The following is a 22,246-nucleotide window of genomic DNA, read 5'->3' as shown; positions in this document are numbered from 1 at the left end:
TAATTGCTTGTTTGGCTGTCTTTATTTTGGAGAGAGCCTTTATTAGACCAGGTCCACTCTAGAAAATGGAGGGAATAATGCATGGTCTCTGAATGAATTTGACCACTCAAAAGGAAAGAAAGTTCATTTTGGTCCGAAGACTTCTTCATTTGTACTGCTAGCCCTTTTTGCTAAGTCAATGTAGAGACTGTTTAAGGGACCTTTGCTGCCTTCTAGATGTGGTGCTTCTTTTTTTAAATAGATATTCAAGAATGCCTTTAAAAAGTAAGATCTCTCTGAAATTCTAGCTTGTTCAGGTGTATTATTAACATATAATCTTGATGAATGAATGGAGAATTCTTAAAACCTTCCATATAAAAATTATTATTATTATTATTTGATAACTATTCTACAAAAATAAATTCTCTGAAATAATCATAATTCACAGTGTGAAACGATTATGGTTATCAAACTTATCCTTTTCTGCACTTTTGTGCAAGCATATTTGGAAATAATATATCAAAACTGTAGGCATGCAATGAGTGTAGTGAGAAGTCATCAAACTATAAACCTAACACGGAACTTAATGCCACCTAAAACGTCCCATTTCCCCCAGCTATATCATCAAATTACATAGCAAAATTTGTAAGAAAGTGGTGATTTTATTTCTTACTTTCTCTGAGATATTTTAAGGATACCAAAATCAAAGGAGGAATGATTTTTTTTTAATGAGCTGTATGTTACTGTAATTAATACGGATTTCTGATAAAAATCAAAAGCAAGTAGACGATTTTAAATTAAGGCTCTTAAGTTAGATCATAGAGCATTTTAAGGTGCGAGATCTGTGTAATGAAACAATTGGCTTTTATTTTTTCTAGGTAGTGATACCTCACATACCCCTTGTGATATGCAGTCTGTTGCAGCGGTCTGATCCCTGCCTTGTTTTTAAGGTCTTAGTTTTGCAAGTTTTTAGCTTAGGTTACGGGGTTGGTGCCTCGCTAGTGGTGATGGCAGACTGCAATGTATCTGTGCTCCTCAGTTTGGCAACCTTGTGTAAGATACTGGTGCCTATTATCTTACTAAATTAGCTGAAAAAACACATGAGAAGAGTGCGTATGTCCAATTCCATTGCCCCTGCTTGAGGGACTGTTTGCTTCTGATACACAGTTGAGGTAGACAACTTGTGTAATTTATCTGAGTTTACAAATTGGGGATCTCTAGCCCAATGAGATGGGCCAAATACCATGCTTTTATGCTTCCCTCTTAAATTAACTTTTTAACTTCAGTGATCTGGCCAATAAATAAGACGGCAAGTCTTTAATTTATCTCATTGCATTTTGTCGTGTTAACAGATTATCTTGCAATCCATGGGTGCTCTTGTGTGCTTTTGAGTCCTATAAATTTGTTCCTCTGAGACTTAAACCAATATAAAATTAATTCTAGGCGAAAAAGCACTGCTTCTTTGTGAAATGGCATACTTCCTAATATCTGCAAAGGATATCAGTAGATCTGTTAATGTTAGCCATCTGAAAACGCTTTTTAAAACTTCCCACTGCTTCTGGAAAATGCAAAAGACATTGAGAAACAGGAATGAGAAGCAGAAGTGAACTAAAGTACGTAGGGAGAACCAATATGCATAAGTTGGGAAGGAAGCAAGGTAGTTTGCAGGAGTCTGAATGTGGGGTGATGTTTTCTTCAGTAGCTTAAAGTCAGTATGAAATTGAAGAGGAAATTACAAGCCACAGGGCGTGTTGAAAATAGACTTTTTATTAAAATGAGATTTGCAGTCAAATTGAGAATCTAGGTATGAAGTTGAATCTGGCTAGAAAGGAGTGGAAAATAGAAGGACGCTTAGCATTTGTAAATTACTGCATACAGTTAACATTACATTAAATTTGATAATGGGCAAACTGCCTAAATAAAAAAGGTAATGATTTTCCTGATTTGGAGAAGATACTAAAGAATGGATGCCACAGATAAAGATGTCTCATACAATAAAATGCAATAAATACCTAAGGAGCAAAGAACACTGGATTGTCTCATGATACTTGGAAAAAATGATCGTAGTAGGTAGCTCATACTTCCCAATTATAAGCACAAAGCGAGACTCTGTTACAGAAAATATGCTTGTACATGGCAAGACCTAAACACTTAAGGCAAGTTCTTGTTTTCTTGAATAGTGCTGAGGAAGGAGTATGAAAGACATCTTCCTGATGTTAGGTAGGAGGTCTCGGTGCTTTTAGTCAGAAGTGCATGTCAGTAGGCTGCTGGAGTTTTACAGGCACATTTTAGAACGTAGAGTGTGAAGTGGATGGTGCAGTTCAGGTGAAATAAGTGGGTGAGGAGCAGTATCTCAGAATGACCGTGTGAAGCTGTTAGATGCAAAAAGTGAGCAAAAGATAATATGGGAGCAAAATTGACTAAACAGGAAGGAATGGATTGAAATGTCTATAAATTTTTTTTAAAGTAACTAGTGATAATGTAGTCCTGTCTTTCTCTAACCAGGAAATACTTGTTGCCATCTACTAAACATGGTATGACCACAACAGAAGGTGCTTATTAAAGATGTCTTATGGTCTATTGATTTTTAAATTGGCATGTAAGAACTGCTTATGCTAAGTAAAGAGCAAATATATGAAAAGTGATTTGTGGGGGAAAGCATAACTATTGATTATATACCTGATATCAAATGCTGTTGGGGACAGTTGTCTTAAAACATTCCTAGAGGAAACTTAATCGATTATTTTCCATGGAAGAGTTTGAGGAAATAGAACAAGGAAGAAAAGCTAGCAGTACTGCTGCTTTATATCAGCTATATGTATGTGAGCTTTACCCATGCAGCAAATAACAGTCAGTTCAGTAGACTGAAGCAGTACTTGGAGGTGAACAAAACTTAGCGATGCAGCAACTCTCTACTTCGCTCCCAGTTTCTAGGCAATTTTTAATGTCAGATCCATAGGGCGGTGAAGTAACAGATAACTGAAGTTGTCTTTTTTTTTTTTTTTGAAGAGCATGGAGTGTGCTTTTCATCATGACTTGACAAGGGCTGTTTCTGCAGCTTTACTTGAATTATACTAACCCACAAGAGATATTTGCAATAATGGGACTCAGTTTGTCGGGAAGGAAAATAGCAGTGCAAGTAATAACATGAGGTGGGTTTGGTGTTTAAACATAAATGCAAATCTGAAAAATTTTCTTTTTTTTTTTTTTTTTAAAGTGTGTTCTGGAAAGGAAGTAAAACACCTAAACAAGCAAATTGAGAAGAGGTAGCAGCAGAATAAACAGATGGGAAGAAAGGGGAAATAAGCTTGAGAAATCACTTCTTCTTCATATTTATAACCCAGATTGAAAACAAAGGGAAGAATAAAGAGAAGTATATGTGACATCAGAAATAAATGAGATAGTGAGTGAATCAGTGATTGCAATTCAGTACCATTCTCCAACCAGAAAAATAATTTAACAGTTTTGTCACCACAAAAATTTTTTTAAGGCTGTCTATAAAGAAATAGTTCTCTGTACAGCCTCTGGGCTAGTCTCTTGATAGTGGTGCCTGGATTTTATGGTTGCTTTTCAAAGTATTAACATGAATAAAGCGCCTCACTGCAGGACCAAGAGGCTAGCATTTTCTGTAAGGGAGTAGAGACAGATGGTAGTCCTAAAGATTTGTCTGGACATGGAAATCAGTTCAAGTTGCACTGAGGTGTAAATTAAAACACAATAGCTATTTTTTAGTAACTCTGTCTCTGATCTCTCCTATTTCGTAATGAAGTCCTTGTTCTTCTTTACACTGGAGTAGATACTTAGGAATTAGGTAGGGTAGACAGTTCGTAACATTCCAAACTTTTAGTAGCAAAGTTAAGTTTCTTTACTGCGATGCATTAATCTTTATTCACTTCTAGATCAATCCATTTACTGTAAATTTGTTCACCAAGGTTGTCTAGATTCTCAATCCTTGTATTACTGCACTTCTAGAATGCAGTTTGCTGATACCTAAGGATATTATTCATGTATTCTTCTGGATTAATTTCTTTCCTGATGCATCTGAAACTTAAAGGTATTGGTTTTTTTAGGCTAATGGATTAAGCAAAAAGACACCTTCCACTTGCAGGTTTTTTTAATTGGTAATTACTTGTTTACATAGTTTTTTTAATTAAGAATGATTTAACTCTGTTTCAGCTGGGGCATATGTTGCTCTGTCTACAGAGCAGCATTTCACAATTTCTTCGTTTGCTCTCTTTTCTGAAAAGACTTCTGCTCCGAGCTGCTCCCTCACCACCCCCAGGCACGCGCAGCTGGGTTCCTCCCTTTCCTGAACTTCCAGATAAATCTAGTTTTATGCTCAGAGTTTTGGAAATAGTCTTTTCAAGTCGAGATATCTCTAGGCTGCTGCCTCTGAGAGGAGAAAGGTTGGTAGAGTGTGTTAACCTAATGTGCTTTGATTAATTGTTCCTCAAGGCTATTAAAGGCTTGGGGTCATGAGGCTGTAATGACAATTTTCAAGAAGTTAGAGAGTGAGGAGCAACCTTGCGGATTACTGGCTATTCATGCAGCAGCTCTCTCTGGCTCTGCCACTGTCCTGTCCCAGTCTCCCACTGCAGCTTGGCTCCTTATGAAAAATGCTACCCTTCAGTTACTAATTATCACTTTTCCTGTAGACAGAGCTGCCTTTTGCTGGGTTTTTTGTCTCTAACAGAAAATGGTGACATGGCCCAGAATTTTGCTATAGAAAGTTAACATTTTCACTAGCTGCCCAGTAAGTGCCTGTTGTCATATTTATATATGTTAGATATTAACTGGTAATCGGGTGTGCAGAATTACAGGTCCTGTTCATTAGCTTAAACAAGTCTTAGTTACCGAAAAGCTTATTTATTCTTAAGTACTGTGAGCAAATTCAGAGTATATCTGAATATAAATAAATACATAATAGTCTACATGATAGGCCACTATTTTGTTAATCAGGAGACAACTGTGAAACCTAAAAGATGGTTGTGATCAAGAAGCAGACTGCAAAATGGTGCTGCTTTTTGGCTCTACATTGTAGCCATCTATATGGCAGCTGTGACTGCATCCTGTAAGGAGACTATTTTTCAAGTAGTGATATATCTAGTGGAAGCAACATGATTTTTAAAGTTTGACGTAATGCTATGGTTGTGGAAGCTCTAGAAATAATACATGTAATAGTAGTTGGAGGCATTTTATTTAGAATAATTTTAAGTAACTTTTCAAATCCCATTGTATGGCAGACTTTGAAATTGAGATGCATAACCATGTAAATGTGAAAAATTACACCATACTGAATGAAAATACCTAGAATGTCATCTTACTATATTTTGAGAAAATGAGTTTTCCCATACTCGGTGCACTATATCTCTTCCTTGCAGTCTTTACTAATAGCAAGATAAAAGCTATATTTTCACAAGGAATATTGAAACTCCGAATGAAGACTGCAGAAATACCGAATCATTCAATCCTTATCTGGTACACATTGTAGTAAAATTATATATTATAGAAACTACATCTGCAATTATATGCTAATTTTTTAAAATAAAGGGTTTCATTGGTTAAGCCTTGGAATATCTTGCACAAATGAAATATGTGCTTTGTTCAGCATACATAAGATAAGTTTTACATCCAGTTATCTAGGCAGTTATAATCCAACCTCCTTGGGTCAATGACCACATGTGAGTGCAATGTTAGTCCTGCATTTCATGTACTTGAGCAGAGCTTGGTTTGCTATTTGCAAAGGTAATTGCTGTTATTTGACCTGTAGGAAAATGAGTTTGTCATGTTAAGTGCTCACACAGTTAGCCACTGACTGGAAGCCTTAGCAAATAGCAAAGGGCTGAATGTGCTACAGATAGAAGAATGAATTAGCATGTTGCACTCTCTTCACCCTTTCAAAGATTACATTTCTTTGAGGCAGCCTGAGAAGTTTGAACTGCTATGGTCCAAGCAGTATTTATTCTGCAAATAAAGTGTGAACATCTCTCCAGCCAGCCCTAACCTATATTTTGGAAACAGGTAGAGAAATGTGAATGTGTTTTATTACACCTACAGTTCTATACTAGTAGAGACCCAAATTACATCCCACTGGACTTGACAGTGAGTAGTTGATTATTTTACCCTAAAATCAAGATGTAAAAAAAAAAAAAAGAGGCAAATTATCAACAGAAATTGATTCAGTGATGGTAAATTTTGTGTAGTCTGATTTTATTTTTAAAATGTTAACTTTTTAATTACCTAATACCTAGTCATCTAACTGTGAATGAATACAGGTCTTTAACAGTGAGCTCCCTTCAGTTAATAAACAAAAGCAATACTTCCAAATACATACATGTATGCTCTGGTTGTAATTTTGTACTCTGAAAAATGTTGTGTATGTGTTTTTAAAAAAACATTAAAGGTGTTGCATACATGGTAGTATTTATAATGAAGCCAGATTTCAGTAAATAGTAGTTCTAAAAATACCAGTCACTATGAACTAATTCCTTGGAAAGTTAACAGTGGCGCTGCTGTGGTGTTTTCTGCTCTCCCAGCCTGTCCCTCATCAGCTGGTGCGGTCTGCCAGTGGCGTGTGGTGTTTCTCTTCAGGTCCCTCTTCCAAAAAAGTTCCAAATAACCTTGGAGAGCAGTGCAGGGGTGGTGGGGAGGGGAGAGGGCAAGAGGATCTACCTCACCCAGGGGAGAGCTGGAGGCAGTGGGTAAGGGAACATTAGATATTATGCTTGAGAAAATAATTTTTTTTTTCCTTAAGATAACCACTGAAAAAGGAGAAGGAGTTGGGATATAGAAATAGATGAGGCCCAGAAGAAGGAAATGAGAGTCATGGCAGAAAAAGCCATGCAGATCCTTAAGTAGCATGTGCTGACCTTGCTTCCTTAGGAGCTTGGTCAAAACCAAGAAACACTGGAAAGGTTAAAATAAAACAAGCAAACTTTTTAGGGTTGTGTTGTATGTTTCCAGACAACTACAAGTAGTCTTAAGTCTCCAGGTTAATAAAATCACTTGCTTTGCATAATCATAAATGATACATATGTGTTTTAATAAGTCTAATAAAAAAGGGTGAACTGCAATGTAATTTATGGATTAAATTTTGCCCTTGAATGTGTGTGAAGCTCGTTATTGGGAAGTATGTTGTGTATTCTGGGAAGAAATTTGACCTTGTTATAAATTCATCTTGTGCAAAGCTGATAGAGTAGTGACTTAAATTTCCTATTGGAGCATCAAATTTAAAGTTACTCTTTCTGCAAAACAGGTGGAATTTCTCATTGTTCACAGGCAGAGGAAGGCAAGGTCAGATGTATTTTACTACAGGAGTGTCAAAATATAGCTGGTCAGACTAGGTGGTCTTTGTATAGTCTTCAAGGATGGAGGGGAGATATTAATATATACCAACTTTACCTTAGAATGACAATATGCCCAGGCTCATTCTGTAGGTGGTGGATTCATGGTGGAGACACTCCTACGTGTTAGCCTCCGTGAGGGTAATGCCTACCTCTTGAATTAAAGCAATCGGAATAGGAATACAGGCGGTGTTAGAAATTGAAGGATGATCTATTGTAAAGATCTATAGTTCACGTTGTTACGTTTGTCTTTAAGGACAAAAATACAGTATTAATGTCAATCCTTTAATGCTTGTCCGCATCTAATCACTGTCTGTTCCTGTGTCTGTAATAGGAAAAACAAGAAATGTAACAGAAATGTGTGACGGTGGGTCCTGGAGGCAGCGTGTGCCCTCTCTGGTGATGGGCTTTCCCCATCCCTGTGGCGTCCCTGTGCCAGGGCTGCCAGGATGTTTGCTTGGGAGCGGTGAGCCAAGAAATGCACACAAATTCCTGCAGGAGCAATAGCTGCTCTTCGCTCTGGCTCTGGAGGCTTGGTAAAAACTCTCCAGTGAGAGAGACCCAGTAAGCATTGGCCAATATTGCTTTTTCTTATCCTTTATTTTAAACAAATCCTGCCAATCTCCAACCTCCTAACTTCATCGGTACCAAGATTTCTGAATTTTCAGGTATCAATATCAAACCACTTGTGTGGATTTAACAAATACATAACACTGACTTGCAGTCCAGATGTGGACAGCAGCTTTTCATATATCTGATAAATTCATGTAGAAAATATTTTGTTCTTTGAGTCATAACACGTGCAAATAAAGAATATAGCTTTTTTTTCTTAGCAGTATGTTTTACTTTTCAAGGTCTTTGGTTATTGGAAGTGCATGTAGTCTAGTTGATAACTACTCTTTGTGCTCCGTCTTTTTGATGTTGCTTGGTGACAGTGGTGCCATGTGCTAATAAAACTGCTCTAGTAAACAATTAAGTGCGATTACCACGCACTTACTTGATGCCATATACAATTACTGAGGTCAGTCTGGGTCACTTATGCTGAGTAAAAGTTGTCATTGGGCTTTTGGGTGACAAGAGGCAGGGAGATGTGCTAAGCTGGCAGACAGCATTCACAGCCCTATCAGCTACATCTAGGGATTGTCTTTGGCATAGTAACTCAAGGCGGATGCGCAAAACTTTTTTTACGTGGCTAAACCTGGAAGGCCCACTAATTTTTGCCCTGCCTGCTTATGGCTTTTCATTTTGAGCTTTTAGTAATTATTTTTGGTCTTGTTCTTGAACAACTACAAGGTGATGCCTTTTGTCAGTGGCAAAGCAATGGATTAATTTTATTTAATTTTCACAAAAAAAAGGATTTATACTATCTCCTAGGGATTCACTCTTTTTAAAAAAAAATGTCTGCTCATCTTATTGAAGATTTTACTGCAGTAAGTACAAGGGAAGAAGTGCAGGCAGCTGTGCTCTGTGCTAGACATACAAACCAAGATTCGATTCAGTTGTTCTTTTCCACTTGGTGACCAAGGATAAAAGGAATTTGCAGGGGGTAGGAGGCGTAGACTGAGAGCTCTTGCTCTTTAGTGAGAGTTGAATCCTTTTTGTCATATTCTAAGAGGTGTTGAGAAACCTGAAAAGTTACTCCTACTGTCAAAAAAGGATGAAGTAAAAGTGGGACATGTCTTTTTTGGACTTTACGGTGGAGGAGAAATTTTAAATATAAGAAGTTACTTTCCTTCAACTAGAAATAGGGCAGGATCAGACTCCTTCAATTTGTATCCACTAAAGACTTCTCTCCAAACAGCTCTACAATTATTATAAGCGCTTTTTAAAGGTTGAAAGATTGTGCTCTTCTCACAAAAAGCTGTGAGAAAGTGGCAGTAGGATACGTACCCGTACCTGAGGGTGGGTTGGGTCTGCGTGTCTTACGGCAGAGGTTAGAGTTGTTCTCCGTAGCACGAACATGCCGCCTCCTGATTTGTTCTAGTTATTTCAGAGCAATGTTATTTCTGTAATCAGTCATTTCTCTAGTCAGCTATCTTTTAACTGAATAGTTTGCAGAAAGACTTGTGAAAATCATGTGTGCACGATGTAATTAGGCTTAACTTCCTGCAAATTTGGATTTTTTAAAATCATTTTGACCAGAGCAGGATACTGCTCCAGTTTGAAAGCGGTATGGCTTACAGGGGTCCGGTCTGCCATGTGTGCCATTAAAGCTTTTCTGCAAAACTTGTTTGAATTATCTTGATTTTAATTGATCTTGTTCAGGAGTGAGAGAAATGGGGGTACTCTGTGGGACCCCTATGTTTAGGGGTCTTGGAGGCTGGGGTGTTGCAGGAGTATAGAAACTTGGGAAACAGTAGACAGGAAAGGCAGTGTGCAGTACATGACATACTATCTATTTTAGGCCTCCTGCAGATGAGACGGTGTTTCCTAACATTTCCATTAAAAATTCTCTCATGCTTTAGAATTAGAACGATATAAAAAATGATACAATTAATACCTGGCGCGAAAGTGTGCTGCTTACTGCCTACTGCCATGCTCCTTGGGGAAAAGGAAAGGCTTTCAGAGCTGCTCCTGTGGCTCTCGCGTTTCACACCAAGAAAAAAGCTGTGAATCCCCTAAAATAAATGAAGAGCAATGAGATTTAAAAGGGAGTTTTGATGCTTTAAAAAAATGTAATACAGCATAACAAATCCTTATTTCGTTAAAGGCTCTGTTGTTCAACGCAGATAAGCACCTTCTAGAGGCATTGTAGATTTTCCTTGTTTCTTCAGAGTGTGTGTCTACAGATTGCCTAGTATGTTAACGTAACTGGAGCTAATAAATAAATGAAGGGTGACGGTCTGCCCTCTGCATCTGTCTCATGCTTTTCTGTGTCCTGTCCGAAAGGCAACCTGTTACTTCAAGACTAGGTTTCACCCTCTACCCTTGCAGTGTGCGTGCTGTCTGAATGAAACGAGTGCCGAGATGTGAGCGTGGTTTGGTCCCTCCTGGAAGGGAGCACCAGGGCTGGGGGCACCTGTTGAAAAACAGATTCTCCATGGTTTATTATTCCCTCATTCAGCATCAGCATATTATAGCAAAGTGTGCTTTGAGAAATAAATATTCAAATATAATACATTTATTAGCCTATTAGTTTTGTAAATACGGTATTTTACCCTTAATTTACTAAATCCTGATCTAGAAGCTTTGGTACCTAAGTCAATATACGCACTTAAGGTAACAGAGTACCTTAAAATAAGAGGATGAGGCTGGGTGTCCAAACCAGAATATAGGAAAGCAACTTCACCTACTGATACCTAAACTTTGGCCCTAGTGGAAGTGAAAAATTAAAAAAAAAAATTAAACCGCTAATTTTGAAAACGCTAAGCAAAGTACACAATTTTTTTATGTTTAATTATGTTTTTGCAACATTATGTGGTGTTACAATGTAATTAGTTTAGGCAGCCAAAGTACAAACTCAAATGCTGTAGTACTGTATGAAGAATATATTCCTACTATTCTAAAATAGTTTCTTAAGTGATTTGTTTTTTTCTGCTTCCCTATAGATTAAAGCAAAAAATTATGACAAAGTGGAAAAGGTGAGTCCTATCAATATATGTAATATATCTCTATAGCAAGAACAAGTATCTTGTGATTAGGCTAAAGCAAATTGAAAAGAACTATAGCTGTCATTGAATGCGCTATTCAAAAACACAGATAAGAAGTATCACTAAAGTCGATTTGCTGTTGCTGTGAAGCTATAATCAGTGAACTGCACAGAGGAATTTCTCTGCTTAATTCTCTCCAGTTCCCTTGCATAGCACGGAGATGCTTTAGTCAAAAGGAAGAGTAGTTTAACTTATTCTTTCTTACAAATCTCAATCATAATTGCACAGATTATTTTAATTCATACTGTATAGCTTTAAAAGTAGAAACCTAATTTCTGTATCTGGAATCCTGATCACGTCTTCTTGATGTATTAAACAGTTATTTCAGCGATGCCTTATGAAGGTTTTACACATTGATTTATGGAAATGTTACCTTTCCTATGTACGAGAAACCAAGGGGAAGCTACCTAGTTACAAGTAAGTTAACAGAGTTGCTCTGAATTATTCTAGTTTTACGCTGAATCTCTTCTTGATTTTTGACTAGGGGGTGGGGAGGAACCTGGGTGGCAAACCTGCCTGGGGATCTTCTGGTAGAGTGTCGGGGGGTTAATATATAATCTGCATTTAGAAAACATTTTCTTTGAAGTTTCGTTACTTGAGCTTGCTGGGTAAAGTTACTTCCTTAGTCTGGACCCATATAACGAGGTGGGACAAGAGCAGGGGAGTAGCTGGCGTGTGCATGCTGGTTCCCTGCAGGTGAGATTGGTGCTTGAGCCAGTCTGAAACACACTTCTTCCTCAGTCGGGACCTTTTGCTGTCCTCCCCCTTAGTGCACCCCCTTAGTGCTGTCCTCCCCCTTAGTCCACAAAATTCAGCATCGATTCCAGGTGAGGAACTATATTTCACGAGCGATAGCAAATAGTTCGGTAATTAGAGAAAGTTTCGGAAGGCATAAAAAGGCATAAAAATCAGGGTATCATAATTTTGGGATACATCCTTTCAAAAGGGATCTTCATCCCTTTTCACTTACTACTTTTTACTTGTTTATAATCCTGCAGACTGAGTTTAATGCTTTTTCTTCCTGCTTGAGGTTTCAAAAAATATCAGTACCTTTCAGCATCTATAAACTGTTTCTTTCCTAGCCCACCATAATTTCTTTATATTATAACTGGCAAGATAAGTAATGCATTAGCAGAAAAAAAGCAGATTTTTAAAATTCATTTTTACAAGACTGCTTTGAAACAATTAAAAAAAGTACCAGTGCCCCCCCCCATCTTTTTATCTAGTTTACCTTTCCTCTATTTTTCCTTCTAATATGGTCAAGGAGGTGGTAAGGTACTGAAAGATGTTTGAGTAAAGGGAACTGGGAGAAAAGCAGGAGAGAGAAAAAGCTGTTTTCATTGAAACTTGACCAAGGAAATATTCTGTGAACATCTCAAATTTGGGGGAAAATACTCTGAATTTGGGGGGATAAGAAATCACGTGAAAGATTTTGGCCAGTTTCCACACAGGGGAGCTACTCCTAATTGCCCCAGCCTTTCGGTGTTCTGGGAGAATTACAAGGTTTGGGGAATTCTGGGGGAAAAAAAAACCCCACAGGTACATCTGTCAGCTAAGAAGATGTAAAGAGCAGTTGTTTTCTGTCTTCTCAACTTTCAGTTCACATAGTACACGTGGATTTCCACTTAAGGAGGGGGGGAGGTCTCAGGAACTGTTAGTGTGCTAGATTGTCACCAATAGATTTAAATCGTTTTCTTAAAAATTAAACACGGAAACAAAACCCTAAATGCAGAATTAAAGCTATCCGAATGCCAATTTTTACTCTCAGGTGTTGAATGATACTTTTCATACCTCAATGTTTGTTTAGAATTTGCTGCACAAAATAATACTCTTAAATAAAGAATTTTTTAAATACTAAAGACTTGCTCTATGGTCTTTGTGGTTTGTTTTTTTCCTCAGAGAAAAAATGGCTCAGGCATATGATTTTGCTCTGGATAAGATTGGCATGGAAATCATGTCATACCAGGTATGTTTTTTTAATCAAAAAACATTTTATTTCTTTCTTTATAAGAAGTACAACTAAACATTGGTTTCATTATATGTAATATTTTTTCTCACGTAGATCTGGGTGGATTACATCAATTTTTTGAAGGGCGTGTAAGTACCTTAAAAGAATTTTTTTAAGCTCAGTTAATGTAATGTTGATGTTCATACCAGTTATGATCTGCAATAGCTGACATTAATCTCTCTCCCCACTATTTAGAGAAGCAGTAGGATCTTATGCAGAAAACCAGAGGATAACAGCTGTCCGTAGGGTTTACCAACGTGGTTGCGTGAATCCAATGATAAACATAGAACAGCTCTGGAGAGATTATAACAAATACGAAGAGGTAATCAAGAACATGAAGTTTGTTTGTGACTCTTAAAATAAAAAAATTGTATAATTAAGTATGGTGCCCAAACTGTATCCACTAAATAACTGTGTGTAAAAGAGATGATCGGCAGTATCACGCACACTTTGCGTGTGCAGTATGTACCAAGACCTGTGGCAAAACTGTACGGGTACCTGAGTGATAATTATCTTTTATTTTAAAGACATTCTATAGGATACATTTAACTGTCCCATTTCCCAGTTGGCCCAGTAGAACTGCTGGTGAATTGGAAATCTCTGGTATCAGTGATAGAGAATATATTTAATGGAAGCTAGAGCAGGTCAGCTGGCAATGAGGGCTTGCTTCCCCAAGGAGGCACTCCCCTCCTTTCAGTTATAGTTGAACAGGGTAAGATGGCATTCAGCTATGATGGTTTGGGCTTCCTTCACGGTATTAAGTTACATGGTCTCAAGTACATACAAAATGTTCCTCGCCATCCTTCACCTGAAGCCATTACAGCATCGATTCAGGTGAGTCTGCTACCACACTGTCTTCAGCAAGTGTAACCTCAGCTCATTGACCTTGCACGCTAATTTGTAGCTGCACCTTTATAGTGTATTTGTAAATGTGTTTGGTTATGGCTTGTTAACCTATCCCCATCAGCAGAGGTGAGAATGCAGAACTGGGGGTAGGTGCCCTCCTGCTCAGCACCGTCAAGCAGGGATGGTCGTACAGCGCTCTCCCTTGTCCTGCATATTGCACCCGGGGTTGCAGGTGCCGGCACGCTGCCGGTCAGCTGTGCGCTGAGCAGAAAAGGAGGAACAATTTCTCATTCCTTGTTGATAATTATGCAAGTTGTAGGATTGATGACCTGACACTGATAGGGCCACTGTGCTTAGCCAGCAGGAGTACCTCCTGGCATCCACAGCATCCACTCTAACAGCTCACCACCCCATCGCTATTCAGGGATACCACAGATAGCCTGCTGACCACCAGGGGAGATACCCAGCTACATGCCTTCTCCTGCGTAGGAAAATCCCCAGTACAACTTCCCTGTAAACCTCCTCTTCCCCTCCCACATAGCAAATAAAGGCTGTCACTGCTGGTTCCTACTACTTTCATTAATACATAGAGAGGCTGTCAAAACGATAGCTGAAACCTGTCCTACATTTGTTTTGTATCTTCTTGTAGTTGAGGCAGCTCTGGCTGACGCCTGTAACACAAACCAGTACCTCAGGCTGTTCAGAGTTGCTGGAAGCCGAGGGCCGGTGCTCTGCTCAGACACGAGTTTCTGCACGTCCTGTGCTGGCTAGGCTGGCCTCAGGGGAAAGGGCTGCTGCATACAGGTGTCCTGGCACAGGGAAGGAAATGCTCCTCACCAGAAGGGCTCTTTGAGGGGGAAGTGGTTCCCCACATCAGTAGCCCAACAACACAGAGATCATGTGCAGGTCCTGGTACGAAAGATTACTGGCTATTTGCTGCAATTAAAATACTCTCCAGCTTCCCTTCAGCTCAGTTGGTAGCCACCGGGTAGCAATATCAGCCTGTCAGCCACCAGTATCTTTAACTGAACAAATGGTCAAAAGTGGCAACACCCCTAGTGAGACAGAGAAGTGACAGTCTTTGGGTCACAAAGCCAGCCTCACGAGCCTGGGAGTGCATCCTGGAAGGGCATTGCTGCGTCCTCAGCCCAGTCCTGTGTTAAATGGGGCATTGCTGGTTTTGTATGCTAACTGGCCCAGATAGCTATTCCAGGCAGCACGCTGCGAGAGTCCAGACGGTGCCTTGCTTCTGTAATCAGTCGGTAGCCAGCTTGGGTGCCTGTTTGGAATAGGACTGAAAGCTCTGCTTACCTTCCTCAACGTCCTGGCAAGCCATGCCAGCAAAATCCACCCCGACGCAGGCATGAACGAAAGGGCGGTTGCTTATCCTGCCATAAGAGCGGTTCTTCGAGGTGGTGTTCGTGCCTGGGACCCTGTGACGGGACCTCTGTTGCTGATGTGGGTTGTGCCTGGGGACCTGGCTGCCCCAAATCCCCTGCTGCTCTCGCTCAGCAGCACGGCAGGGCCCTCTGCGTGTGCGTGCAGTCCTGGAAGGCTGTCACTCTCTGCAGTGACAGGTCTCGAGTCTCTCTCAGCTGACAAAGGTACTTGTATGGCAGGGTGTGTGTTGAATAGCACACACCACCTCTTTTAAAAGCTGTCAGTTACTTCAGGAACAGAGGAGAAGGCAGAGCTTTGAGGTCAACCTCTGTTAACTACTTGTCCAAGAAAACTGAATTGCTGTCTTCACCTGGTGAAGAGCAGGCAGCAGCAAGGCAGAGAGCTGTGACTCTGACTAGCACTGACCAGGATTTAAAAGGAAAAATGTAAATCACAAAGACATTCTTTCCACTTTCTCCCCCAGCAGGTTTATGTAAAGTTCACTGTATTTTTAAAAGCTGTAAGTGATTACAAATACACTGAGGTGCTTCAGGTCATTTGATTTTTAGTAGTGAGTTTATTCTCTGATAAATAAGTTCTTGCCCATACGTGTATTAGGAGAAATGCAGCACCTTTCGAGATCAGTATTTTAAAATAACTTTGTCCTTCTTCCTCATTTTTGCATCCCCTTTCAAGCTCTTTTCTCTATGAAATGAGATTCAGTATTTTCAAAGTGAAATTGCACATTCCCAATTCCTTTTTTCCACCCTTCTCCAGGGCATCAATATTCACTTAGCTAAGAAGATGATTGAAGACAGGAGTAGAGATTATATGAATGCACGACGTGTAGCAAAGGTACAACCTTCCGTTGACTTTTCTTTGTTCTATTTAATTCTACAAACTAGCATTAAACTTGGTTCTTATTTTCAACTAAAAGTGTGCGTTAGACTAATAAGGTTGGCATGCTAGAATATTTGTATCAGTTTTATAAAGCATAACGTAAAATAAGTGTTTCATGTGTTTAAATCTGCTGTTCAAAGCATTGCTTCTGTTTCAGGAATATGAGACAGTGATGAAAGGTCTGGACCGCAATGCTCCCTCTGTACCCCCACAAAATACCCCACAAGAGGCTCAGCAGGTAGACATGTGGAAAAAATACATCCAGTGGGAAAAGAGCAATCCTCTTCGTACAGAAGATCAAACTCTCATAACAAAAAGAGGTAATTAGATATTGGTTAGGACATGTAGAATTGTATTTCTTAGCTCCATTAATGACCTCCAGCATAGGTAATGATGTGATTTAGTGTTCAGGGATCATGCTAGAGCAGAAGTTGATCAAGTTTCTTGAATTGTGTGGGTGGGTTTTTTTGTTTTTTCTAAACTACTCTTCCGTTTTTGCTCAAGCCAAGCTGAAAGTAATACATGGATTTTGGGGGACAGTGCTATAGTCATTTGCCACTGAACTTTCATTGGAGGTCAGGAAACGGTGGATCACAGCCTGATTTTATGGCTGGTGTTCTTGAATGAGTTCTGCTTCCTCCTCTTGTGGAGGAGGCAGGTTTTAGCTGCTGGTTATGATTCATAAAGATCCTGGCAATATAAAAGAACTGCAGTTGTGATCATTGTATTCAAAGCTAATTAGTGTTAATATTGTCTGATTTATTTGCTGGTTTTTGTATTTCATACTTCCATTGTGCAAGATGGTACCATTTCTGTGATAATATACAAGGAATATTTCTTACTTTCCCCCCCCCCAGTTATGTTTGCCTATGAGCAATGCCTTTTGGTTCTGGGACATCACCCAGATATCTGGTATGAAGCTGCACAGTACCTCGAGCAATCTAGCAAACTGCTAGCTGAAAAAGGGGTAAGCAGTTGCCATTGGTTTTCTTTCTTATTTCATTGCTTTGACATGGCGTACTGTTAATTTTTCTTCAAATACTTAAGAACCAAGGAGGGGAGTGTGAAAAATATTTAGCACCATAAGTTGTGTCATGTTCAGAACCTTAAAATTGGGGCTATTTTAAGAAATAAAAATATTTGTATTTGAGATAAGAATTATGAAAAACTGTTTCTGTGTTGGCCAGTTTTAGGTCGGGGGGGTGGGGGGGTTGGCCTGATCTTGTGATTCCTTAAGTACTGGGGAGATGATTCTCTCTTTATTGGAGCACTGCATGGAAGTTCACTGGGACTTGCCACACACAGAAGATACTCCATAGGTTGGCCTTCATTGTCACAGATGCTGAACAATTATATTATCATACTTATTTTATAACAGGACATGAACAATGCTAAACTTTTCAGTGATGAGGCTGCTAATATTTATGAAAGAGCGATCAGCACTTTATTAAAGAAGAATATGCTTCTTTATTTTGCATATGCAGATTATGAAGAGGTGAGCAAAAATAGTGATGTACTGACGTCAAAACCCAAAGACATCTCTCATCAATAATGTCATTTATTTGAAACATACTGAATACACATAATTCTATAGAATTAATTTACTGATTCTTCTAGCCTTAACCTCATTCAGTGTTTCTGAGACTGAGCTGACAAAACAGAGAGGAAAAGCCCATGGTATGAGTTAGAAAATTTTTGAAAATCTACTGTCTTTCCACTTAAATATTGACTATATTTTTAAAATTACTATGACGTTGAAAGGCTGATAGATTTACATTTACTGGAGCATCAGCTGCTTCCCTTTTAAAATGAGGATAAAGAACACCTTTCCTATCTAATTCTTGGTGGTTTAATGTTTGTATTTGCATGGCGGTGAGGGAGGAGGGGAGGTACCCTATACTGCAGCTTTCTTGAGAAATCTCTTTACCCAGGCTACCACCCTATTCCACAGCCTCTGTAACGAGTAATGTCCTGACAGTGGTTGGTTTTGCACGTGGAACCATCAGGAGTAAAGGCCGTTTCTGTCCTGGTTTCAGCTGGGATAGAGTTAATTTTCTTCCTAGTAGCTGGTATAGTGCTGTGTTTTGGATTTAGGATGAGAATAATGTTGATAGCACACTGATGGTTTAGTTGTTGCTAAGCAGTGCTTACACTGGTCAAGGCCTTTTCAGCTTCCCATGCTCTGCCGGGTGCACAAGAAGCTGGGAGGGGGCACAGCCAGGACAGTTGATCCAGACTGGCCCAAGGGCTATTCCATACCATATGGCGTCATGCTCAGTATAGAAACTGGGGGGAGTTGGCCGGGGGGCAGCGGTCGCTGCTGGGGGACGGGCTGGGCATCGGTCGGTGGGTGGTGAGCGGTTGCATCACTGGTTTTTCCCTGGGTTTTGTTCCTCTCTCGCTCTTTTGTTGTTTCCCTTTTCATTACATTTTTTTTTCCAATTATTAAACTGTTCTTATCTCAGCCCACGAGTTTTCTTACTTTTGCTCTTCCCATTCTCTCCCCCATCCCACCGGGGGGGGAGGGTGAGTGAGTGCCTGTGTGGTGCTTAATTGCCGACTGGAGCTAAACCACAACAGTTTCCCACTGATCAGATGAGGACTATGGAATCCTCTGCAGGATATATTTTGACCACGTATCATAACATGGAAGAGCCTTTGCAGGAAGATCCTGAGGACAAACGCAAAAAAAACCCCTTTGCCCTTAAAAGAAAAAGCCTTCTTTGGCTTTCAGTGCAGCCTCTTGTATCCTAAGCGTACTGGCAAGTTAGATTTTTTTAAGGTTGCACAATACAACTTGGAGGGCTGCAGCTGGCAGGGAACAGAATGGATTATTTGAAATGCATAGGTTGGGGAGTGAAGAAGGTGGTTTTCCTAGCTGTCTGCACGTTACTTTTAGACAGAGGTAAAGGAAACAGTCTTATCCCAAACACCTACAATGGCAGTTCTGCGGCAGTATTACTAAATTAGAAAAAGACTTCAGAGATTCTTGAAAAGCATGTACGTAAGCGCTAGTAAGAAATTAATGTGGGAAGTAAAGAAATGACTGCACAAGACAAAAAAACACATGCGAAAAGAGACTGACGTACATAGTGTTCCATTGGGGGAAAAAGGAAACAAAAATTTTAGTTTTTTCTTCAGATTGATTTTTGCATTCTCACAAGGTGGTTCGTAATAGTATTACTAAGCAGTCTGTATTTCCTTTTTATGTGCTTAGAGTCGAATGAAGTATGAGAAAGTACACAGCATATATAACCGGCTTCTGGCTATCGAAGACATTGATCCCACTCTGGTAAGATGATCCTTAGTATTGAGTTTTTCCACATTTGCATGGATGGTCACCTGAGTATACTCAAAGAATGGGGAAGTCCTTACAGGAGTTCATTGCGTCACAAGGATGGTTGAGCAGGTGGAGTACTGAGATGACAGAATTAGATTAAAATTTCAGCAAGGCTGATAATTACAGCCTTTAATCCACTTAGGTACACTAAGTCATGTGCACTTTTCTCCTTTGTCTCTCTTGGAGAATCTCTTAAAACAAGCAATGAAGATAAAAGATACTAAAGATTTCATGATGCAGCTCATAAGAATTGGTGTATGTTTTGTTGGCTCAACTAAAATTCCCTTTGCCTTCCCTTAACTGACTAAAAGCACGTTACCTTTGCCTACTGTTCTCCTTACATAGAAATGCACCATACTGTGTACATGTAGTTTGCAAATAAATTCGTAATGCACCATATAAGTATCAAAGAGTATTGCTGTACATCTGCTTAAGTTATATAGCAGACACCATTGCCTGTAGTGGCAGCTGTGCTAGTACTGAACAAGAGGTGTGAGAAAGTAACCTGCACTCAAAAAGTTACTTAGTTTATAAATAGACACAACAAAGCATGAGAAGTAAAAAGAAGGTCTGAGGTCTAAAATTAAACAACAGGTCAGTGTCAGAGGAAAGGTATCCATTTACTGATGTGTTCTATTCATTAAACACAGATCATAATGCTTCCCAAATACGCATTTTCTGAGAAACCACATACCAGTTCCTCCTGTGTGAGGAACGTTGTTATTTGTGATCTAATTCAGAGGAGAGGAAAGTTAAATCCCAAAGAAATGCAAATCACAAATTGGCCACTGAATAAAATGCACATTCATTATTTCCTTCATCGGGTATAAATATTTGCAGACAGGATGATTTGTATCTTGGATTGTATAATGTACAGTAATATGCTTCATCAGGCCTTTTGACTGTTCTTTAGCCTTACGGAAAGTTATTGGCAAGTTACCATTTTTACAATAAGCCTCTAGTTCTCTGAAGGCACCAGCTTATGTAAATTACATTCACCTACTTACCTCCCTTTTCTTGAAAAATCTGTGTATTAACTATTGTCATTTCAGGGGATCAGTCTTAGGTATATTCCATTTTTTAAAAAAAAGTATATATAAAACTTTGCCTCAGTATTTCTAGCAAAACAACATAGAGGCACAACACAGTCTTGTTTCTATTATGACTTCTTAGCTGTATTTTGTGAGTAAAGATTATTTCAGATATAGTAAAAAACTTTATTATATCCTAGTATTCTTTGTTAGCACTGATACTATATAAATATTAATATGCACCTTAGGTTTATATCCAATATATGAAATTTGCAAGGCGAGCAGAAGGCATAAAATCTGGAAGAATGATATTTAAAAAAGCAAGAGAGGATGCCCGGACCCGCCATCATGTCTATGTTACGGCAGCTTTAATGGAATATTATTGTAGTAAGGTAAACATATATGCTTAGTTTGATATTAAAGAAGTGTCAGGAGGGTGCATAGCTCACTGAAGCTAATAACTTTTTTTTTTTTAATGTTTGCAGGATAAGTCTGTGGCCTTTAAGATTTTTGAGCTAGGGCTGAAAAAATATGGGGACATTCCAGAATATGTACTGGCATATATCGACTACCTTTCTCACCTTAACGGTAAGCTTTAAGCTTTGAGAGGTCTAATGAAGCGTTAATGTGCCTTCTCTGAGAGTTTAGGTTCCGGCCAAGTTCTTTGTATTTTAGTTTTAATTCTTCTTGAAGAGCAATGAAATCTCTTCATAAAACTCAGCAATTGTTTCGTCCTTACTGAAGTTCCAGAAGTGCATTGACATTAGATCTTGATTCTACGGAATAGAGGAGCGTGAACTTTGCAAATTGCAACTCAGTTGCATTGCAGCAGTTTTACACCATCTGCTATGAACAGTGGGGAGTACACTGGGAAATCTAAATCCCGAGGAAAAAGACCTATAGGAGGTTGAAATCAGCATGAGAGGAGTGATGGGTTAGTTGGTCCCTACTAGAATTAATTTAAACTCGTTCTCCCCAAATAGATGAGATGAGCAAGATACAAACGCAATACTGTGAATATTGGTCCTGCTCGGAAGTTGCCGGGGAGGGGGTTGGCAGTGCAAAGAGCAGGGCACGGGCAAGGCACGCAGCTCCCTGCCTGTGCCAGCACTGGGGCCCAGGGGGCTGGGGGTCCCCGGGCAGGAGGTGGTGGTGGTGGCGGAAGGTGTCTCTGTGGGATTCCCTGATGCAGGAGTTAATAGCGATGTTGCAAGAAACCCCGGCTGCTGTGGGGAGCAGGGGCTGGCAGGGGCCTTTGTGTGGAACTGGCCTGGTCCGTGTTTCATGGGGAATTAGAGAAGAGCGGTTCATCCCAGGCTCTTCCTCTGCCCCGTGCTGTCTGCCAGATACCCATTAGATTTTCAGATTTCTTCAGGTATTTCTTCAAGTATTCAACACTCTAGCTCGGTATTTGTAGCATAACAACACAGAGGTGTAACACGATCTGGGTTTTATTACGAATTGCTAGCTGAATTTTGTGAGCCAGCCTCCACGCCGCTGGTGCGAGCGGTGGCTGCAGGTGGCTGTGCTGCTGGATCTTCTGAACCTCCCAGTGCGTTCTGTAGGTACCAGGTACACGAATCTCTCCTGTCAGACTACAGTACCCTTTTTTTTTTTTTTTCAGACTCTGAAAGTTTGAACAGATTTAGAGCTTTTTTTCTTCTGTGAGCTGCAAACAGAGAGGTTTTTTTCAAGTCAAAGTATATTTAATTTTGCAATAAATTATTTTAGGTCTACATGAATATTTGCAATGCCTTTCCATAGATTGC

The 22,246-nt window shown here is 39.5% G+C and overlaps 1 protein-coding gene across 3 annotated transcripts in view; it reads left to right on the top strand.

The window, feature by feature from the left end:
• Nucleotides 1-22,246, top strand: part of CSTF3 (cleavage stimulation factor subunit 3) — a 53,860-nt gene that overhangs the window by 25,256 nt on the left and 6,358 nt on the right. For 2 of the 3 annotated variants that reach the window (XM_075502076.1, XM_075502078.1), the window contains exons 4-15: nt 10,871-10,903; nt 11,292-11,389; nt 12,872-12,938; nt 13,035-13,069; nt 13,176-13,302; nt 15,984-16,061; nt 16,264-16,426; nt 16,964-17,073; nt 17,485-17,601; nt 19,324-19,398; nt 20,726-20,869; nt 20,963-21,065. In XM_075502076.1, coding sequence (XP_075358191.1) covers nt 10,871-10,903; nt 11,292-11,389; nt 12,872-12,938; nt 13,035-13,069; nt 13,176-13,302; nt 15,984-16,061; nt 16,264-16,426; nt 16,964-17,073; nt 17,485-17,601; nt 19,324-19,398; nt 20,726-20,869; nt 20,963-21,065 — 1,150 coding nt within the window. The remainder of the gene's footprint in view (nt 1-10,870; nt 10,904-11,291; nt 11,390-12,871; nt 12,939-13,034; nt 13,070-13,175; nt 13,303-15,983; nt 16,062-16,263; nt 16,427-16,963; nt 17,074-17,484; nt 17,602-19,323; nt 19,399-20,725; nt 20,870-20,962; nt 21,066-22,246) is intronic. The other variant, XM_075502077.1, reaches the window with a different exon arrangement.

The sequence above is a fragment of the Mycteria americana genome, chromosome 5 (genome assembly GCF_035582795.1).
Source record: "Mycteria americana isolate JAX WOST 10 ecotype Jacksonville Zoo and Gardens chromosome 5, USCA_MyAme_1.0, whole genome shotgun sequence".
Classification (NCBI taxonomy): domain Eukaryota; kingdom Metazoa; phylum Chordata; class Aves; order Ciconiiformes; family Ciconiidae; genus Mycteria; species Mycteria americana.
This window is presented reverse-complemented; position numbering and strand designations above follow the sequence as displayed.